The sequence below is a fragment of the Limulus polyphemus genome, unplaced genomic scaffold (genome assembly GCF_000517525.1).
Source record: "Limulus polyphemus unplaced genomic scaffold, Limulus_polyphemus-2.1.2 Scaffold73, whole genome shotgun sequence".
Classification (NCBI taxonomy): domain Eukaryota; kingdom Metazoa; phylum Arthropoda; class Merostomata; order Xiphosura; family Limulidae; genus Limulus; species Limulus polyphemus.
The window spans coordinates 1,236,820-1,243,610 of record NW_013665683.1 but is presented as its reverse complement, the minus strand read 5'-3'; the positions used below and the strand labels follow the sequence as shown (position 1 = coordinate 1,243,610).

The 6,791-nt window shown below is 31.0% G+C and overlaps 1 protein-coding gene and 1 long non-coding RNA gene across 4 annotated transcripts in view; one reads left to right on the top strand and one right to left on the bottom strand.

Annotated features, from left to right (window-relative positions):
* Positions 1–1,357: 1,357 nt before the first annotated feature.
* Positions 1,358–6,791, bottom strand: part of LOC106466270 (bestrophin-1-like) — a 63,470-nt gene continuing 58,036 nt past the window's right edge. For 2 of the 3 annotated variants that reach the window (XM_022394915.1, XM_022394922.1), the window contains exons 8-9: positions 3,891–4,048; positions 1,358–3,132 (exon numbers count right to left, since the gene is read on the bottom strand). In XM_022394915.1, the coding sequence (XP_022250623.1) occupies positions 2,088–3,132; positions 3,891–4,048 (1,203 nt within the window). In that variant the 3' untranslated portion in view covers positions 1,358–2,087. The remainder of the gene's footprint in view (positions 3,133–3,890; positions 4,049–6,791) is intronic. The other variant, XM_022394911.1, reaches the window with a different exon arrangement.
* Positions 5,875–6,791, top strand: part of LOC111087633 — a 7,766-nt gene continuing 6,849 nt past the window's right edge. Inside the window, exon 1 of the long non-coding RNA XR_002612291.1 lies at positions 5,875–5,885. This is a non-coding gene — a long non-coding RNA (uncharacterized LOC111087633). The remainder of the gene's footprint in view (positions 5,886–6,791) is intronic.

The following is a 6,791-nucleotide window of genomic DNA, read 5'->3' as shown; positions in this document are numbered from 1 at the left end:
CCTATTATTCGGAACAGACCTATACTTTACAGAACCCACCAGATTCTTTGAAATATACTGTGGTAGTTTTCCCTCTCTAAAACTGTGGTTAATAATCTTTTTTTATAGTAACACAATGGAAACTAAATTAACATTCTTTTCATCACCCACATGCACTTGGTACAGCCGTATCAAGCGTCATTATTTACTCTAATTGCTTAAGCTAATATCACGTGACGCTAAACGCTGTTTAATTGGGATAATTTCCTAAAATTTAGCAAATTTGTGCTTAAAAGTTGGCAATGAATGATGAATAATATCCGTTCACCCGTATGATTCACTTGAAAACTTGAGCTAGAAACTAATAATCTAGTTTGCTTGGCTTAACCAATATTTGTGCATCTGCACGTGCTTTCACCCTTTAGTTTTGCTACTGTAAATCAGTCAGCTTTAATCCCTATGACAAAAAAGCTAAAAAAAAAGGTCCACCTTTACTTAGGTAAATTTCAGACGATAGCTCACGTGACTTTTTGCGTAGGTGTGTGCAAAAATTTTGGTCAAAATTGAACGGTTTTTGTTGAATAACTTTGCACACGTTGCTTATATTTAGACCACATTTGACACCTATTTGTAGATTGTAAAGATCTATCAGAGTACCAAATCTGAAAAAAAAAATCCATAAAAGTATGTTTTTTCTATCACTTAAATTATCCGTACTTTCGGTGTGAAGAAAAAAAACAAAAAGGGAAGAAATTCAACCAAAATTAGAGATTTTATATCTCGTGTATTTCTTAATGAATTGCCTTGAAATTTGGTATGTGAAGTAGGGTCTAGTAGATCACATCCACTAGAAATGTGTGATAGTTTGGATTACCACAGTCCCAGATAAAGAAAGTGGTAAATTACTAAACTATCCCTCTTGTTAATAACACACAGTGTGTCCTGCACGTTGTTTTGGCTTACCGTGTATTTTGATTACCTCTGTAAAAACATTATACTTTTGTTGTTTTTTCTGCTGGATGCTGCCAGAATTACAATACTATGAAATAGTTACCACAAGTTACCTTAGTTTTCTTCCCAACTTGTTTATAAAAGGCAATTGATGCTTATATATGTGGGAAAAAGAATTTAACTACAATATGCAAGAATTGTTCATGACTTTATAAACATTAACAATAAATTAAGGCAATTGCAAAAAAAAATTCACTTATATTTATTTTTCACAAATATTTCTGTAATGCTACCAAAATGTGAGAACCAAAGAAACTAAATTTATTTCATAAAGTTTTAGTTATAACACAAAAACACACATTTCTGCAAAATTATTGAAATTACAACAAAATATGATCTTAAAGTGACAGGATGAAATGAATACAAAAATAACATTAATAAAATGGAACTTATTGATTTTCAATTGTTAATATAATAATTAAGTGAAATACTTTCTTCATTTCTAACAAATTTTTACTTATACTAAAGGTTAAGTTATCAGAACTTACCTAGATATAATCTTTGAATTTTTTTGTAAAACATCCATTTCTTTACTCATTATGAACTATAAAATCATTTAATATAAAAATTAACAGCAATTAATATTGTTAAGGCACAGTGTTAAATCGCATCCATAACCTATTCACTTAAACATAAATTACATTAATTTTTCATGTTGCTAGAATATTTAAAATACAGAATCTACATTATACCAAACCTTTTAATTATAAACAAATAAAATGACTTATTAGTCATGCAGTGATGAGTTAGTTAATTAAAATCTTTTGGCATATAATGTTTTGAATCTCTTACTTGTGTTGATCATTTAAAAACTGTCAAATTGGTAATAACGAAATACAAATGAAGTGAACAAAATTTGTTGTATTAGAATCAATTGTTTACTTTGATCATAAATGATGAAAAAAAAAATTTTACTTAAACATGTTTACAATCATAAAATCTAACAACATATTTTCTCATGTTTATTCTTTATACAGATTATGATAAAAAAGGTGTTAAAGACTACAAAGACAGATCTCTATATTATCTGACACACTGCCTAAATTTTCAAAGCTTCAGTTTTCACTGGTGGACTTTTGTAGAAGATTCTTCAATATTCATCTTTTTTTGCTGTGACCTTTACCTACCTTGCTAATTTTTTTACTTTCACGTATCTTTGTATCACCAGAGTCCGAGTTTTCTGAATCAACTGAGCAACAAGATTCATATCTTTGTGTGTCAATAGGACTTCTTTCTACAGCATGTGAAATATCAGAACCACTATTTTCAAGGTCAGAATTTGATGCTTTTGTTTCATCACTTTCTGAAACGTTTTCTTCTGCAGGGGAGTCTTGAACTATAGGAAAATTATTCATGTGTTCTGACATCTTGGATGTTCCTGGCTCTACTGCAACAACAGTCTCTGAGCTAGAATTTTCCTCCAGAATGGGAGCCATTTTTGTATGTGTCATTCCACCAGATGTTTCTTCTAATGAAACAGGCATAAGACAAATCCTACTTTCATCAATAACAATGGTACTTGATGACTCCTCTGGAATTGGAGGCATAGGTGAGTTTGGTACAGACAAGGAAGGTGTCAAACTGTCTGATGGTAGTATAGAATAATTATCAGAAGTATAACTCCGTGCACTAGATGCTGCTGTATATGGATTGGATGCACTAGGTCCAGCAAAAGAAGTGCCATGTCTCATAAAAACACGTGGAACAGAGTTATCCATACTACTTGTCACATCAGAGTCACTTGTTTCTAATCTTCGATATTGATTCTTAAGCCTATTTAACTTGTTTCTTCTTTGACTTAGGTTACTAAAAGGATACTTTAATATTATAGGTGCAGGAACTGGATCCATAGAACCACTTGAAGTGGCTCCTGTACTACCATACTGACCATGTCGTTTTGCAGAAGTTTTCTTGGTGGTATAGTGTACACCCTTCTGATGAGTCTTCCCATTAGTAATTAATGTTGCATCATCACTGATCTTACCACTCTGTGGGTTTAAGTGTAAACTACCACTCCAAAGGTCTCTAAAAAACCTAGATGGCCCAGATAGCTCCACTGTTGGAGTATTATAAATATTCTCCTGTCTATCTTGCTCAATTGTTGTTTCAAGAGGTATAAATGATGCATCATTAGAACCAAACCTAGGCAAGAAAATTACTTCAAGTATAATCTAAAACAACTGTGCTTATACAAGTTCTAACATTTTATCATTAAAAGTCCTAATATTTTAAATTTGAGTGCTAATTTCAACAAAAACGTTGATGTTTCACTTTGTCTACCATTCTTCCAAATTTTTTTCAACCCTTAATGTTAAAGAATAAAAATATTATACAAATATGATTATACAACATAAGTGTCACATACACGTAGTAAATGTTTATGCTTATTAAATCAAACACCTTTTTAAAATTACACATTAGTATGAACATGTTTGTATTAATCAGAATAATGTGAAAAAATGACAGGGAATTTTGTAACAATATTGTGTTCTTTTTAAAATTCAGCATGAAACATTATATGATTTAGACATAGAACCGTTTTTAAAAATCAGATTATTTTAATCTTAAAAGCAAATCGTTATAATTTCATTAGAACTTTCATGAAAGCAAGTTAAAAACACCACAAAACAATTGTTACTATATCGTTATCACATTTAAAAACAATCATAGGAGTTTATTAAGAGCAAACTTAGGAGGACAGAGATACAATTCATGTAGTTTACTTTGCTATAGCTTTAAAGTAATAATCTTTTATACAAGAAAGTAATAAATGCATTAAAGAATAAAATCTGTTATATCTTGAATTGTGGCATCAAAATGATCTCAATAGGTTTAAAAAATCATCTATTGTCATTTTGTTGCAAAATAAACATATACACCTAAAGATATACAATACATACTCAAGGTTAGCAGCTGAACCAATCTGGGGATTATATGACCGGTGGTATAGCTGGGATACTTTAGTGTGAGGCAATTGAGGTTCTAAATCTTCCCAGAAGATATCACGTTTTAGTCTTGGATGTTGAGAATGAAGGTGATCAACAATAAGAAAAACAATCTAAAGAAATTTTGAAGCTTTAGAAAATGAATATATTCAAATAATAGAAAAACTGAATCTAGCATTTATAAAAACAAAACAAAAAACTGTACATTATTTTTCATATTTCTCTTAATTTGCCCATTTTGGGTTCAAAAATCAGATGTAAAAATATTTCAGTTCCAGTGTTAAAAATAAAAAGAGACCTGAAAAACTATTTTTACACACTTCTGATTTCTAGCTCAACATAGACAAATTAAGAAGATATGAGAAAATAAAAAACAATTGCAGTTTATAGGATTTTTATCATAATCATTAAGAGTATTGGTTTCTAATGCTTCACCAGCTTTAAAGAATAACCTTTAAAGAATAGAAATGTTATTCAGAGGTTCCACATATTCGTGCTACAGGAGTGAATGCAAAGTTTATTCAAATAAAAGTTTAAAATTACAGAATTTTTGTGAAAACACTGGACCATGATGATCCAACATAAAATCCTGAATAAATGACATTTAGATTTACTATATGTAGATTTTTTTTTATATCACTGATGATTAGTGCAAAGTGCTATAAAAAAACAACAACTACAGTGTTCATTTCCTTAACATGTACCAAAACTGTTTTGTAAGCTAGTCACTTAGCTAACTTAATTCTAAAATATAACCTTTTTCATGCATCTTAACATTTTAATGTTGTACATTTTGTAATTAAAATGAATAATGGAACAAACTTTGCTTAAAAAAGTCCACTCAGACTTTAATTTCTTTAAACTTTTCTATTAACAATAAAAAAAAATCTAGGGGGAGCCGATTTCAACACGCAAAACTCCACGTTAAAATAATCTCATCAAAAACCCCTTAGGTGTGAAAAAAGAGTGCGGTCAAAAAATGAAATCAAAATTGGTGGCCAAACTGATTGCTACACTTCTAGCATTGATAAGAATTTTACAGCAAATATTCATTCATCAGTTAGCCAGGCCACATTTTTTGTTCAACTTGGGGCATGATGGTGGGTAAAACAAAATACACACCAACAAACCACAGAAAGTAAGAAAGTGACACTCAATAACAACTAGCAATAACTTTAGGATCGTACCCCCATTATTCAGAACAGACCAACACTTGGCCTAACCAATAGTTGTGTATCTGCATGTACTTTCACACTATAGTTTCGCTGCTCTAAGTCAGCCATCTTTCATTACAAATGACAAACTAAAAACAGTCTACCTTCACTCTTAAATGAAGTTGCAGTAAAAATTTCAGACTGATAGCTCTGTAGGTGTACACAAAATATTTGGATCAAATTGAGCAGTTTTTGTTGAATAACTTTGCACAGGTGGATTATATTTAGATCAAATTTGACATTTATTTGTAGGTCAATGATCTATCAGTGTACCAAATTTGGAAAAAAAAAATCCATGAAAGTTAAGCATGTTTTCCTATCAAAGTAAAATAGCCCAGTGTTCAAATGTAATCTCAGATACTAAACAGGTCAAGGTTGTTAACTTTCTATCAGTCTAGCTTCGTATTGTTCTTTGTTAGCCCACAGGGATAGCACTTAGTCTGTCAATGAGGAAGTAGTTGCAAAGATGCACCTTGTGTATGAAAGTAGATTGGTAGATCTCCATTGGTAGATCAGACAACATCAAATGAAAAAGACCAGTCATGTGGGTAGCACTAATCACTCTGGGGAAAGACTATATAATTCTTTATACAGTCTTTGCTTTGGGTAAGTCTGAAATTACAGATTTTCCTAAGTAATGTAAAGTTTATTCAGTCTTGAACAAGATTTCAACCAACAACTGTGTAGAGAAAGTAATCTAGAACCAGTAAAAGCAATCATCTATTATATCAAGCAAGTATATGTGCTTTGTTTTTGAATAAAAATTGCTCAATATATTTTTGTACAATATGTCTAGTCTATTTCTTTCTCCTGAACTCATTTACTCAGACAATTTAGAATTATTTTGTAATAAATATTTTGGTAGAATCTTCTGATATTCTGTGGACTTATCTTGTCACTAAGGAAAACAAGTTTGATCTGAAAATACCATATGAATAATCAGTGACTCAATTAGGGCTAAGCTGACAAGCCATCTTTAATGGCAATTATTTGACCATTTAGAGCATTGTGGTTAGGTTTTACGACATTTATCCTATGTTGTCATCATTTGGATATGTATTTCTCTCTCTCTTTTTATTTAATGAATTTCAGTCAATAACCAATAAATAACTTGGAATGAAAATGCTGTTGATTATTTTTGAAGTAATTATGCTGAAGATTGAAGCAGAAACAATCTCAAACATCCATTTCTTTATCCTATCAACAAATGTATGACTTCAGATTTCAACTAAAATTAATCTTGAGCCTATTTTACACTAACATCATCATTGCAACAATAGTTACATGACAGTGTTTACCTGCAAGTGGAGATATATAGTCTAAAGCCTATTACTGATCAGTTTTACCAAGTCAGCATATTTCCCATTTTACAGGTATCATTTTATAAAGATCATTTTTTGCCAAACTGAGATAAGCACAAAATTGGATGGTTTGTTGTCAATAAAAGTAGTGTTGCATCAGCGAGGTCACGTGACGTTTCTAGAACAAATTGTTCGTGAATTGTCGGAAGATTACTAGATATAGGGTAGTCTGGTATATATATAAGAGGGTGACAACGTGACGGAATAATGTGTGTGTAGACAGTGAGTAATTGATCTGCAGTCAGAGTATTATTGAGCACGTTCCTTGTTATAGCGTTTGT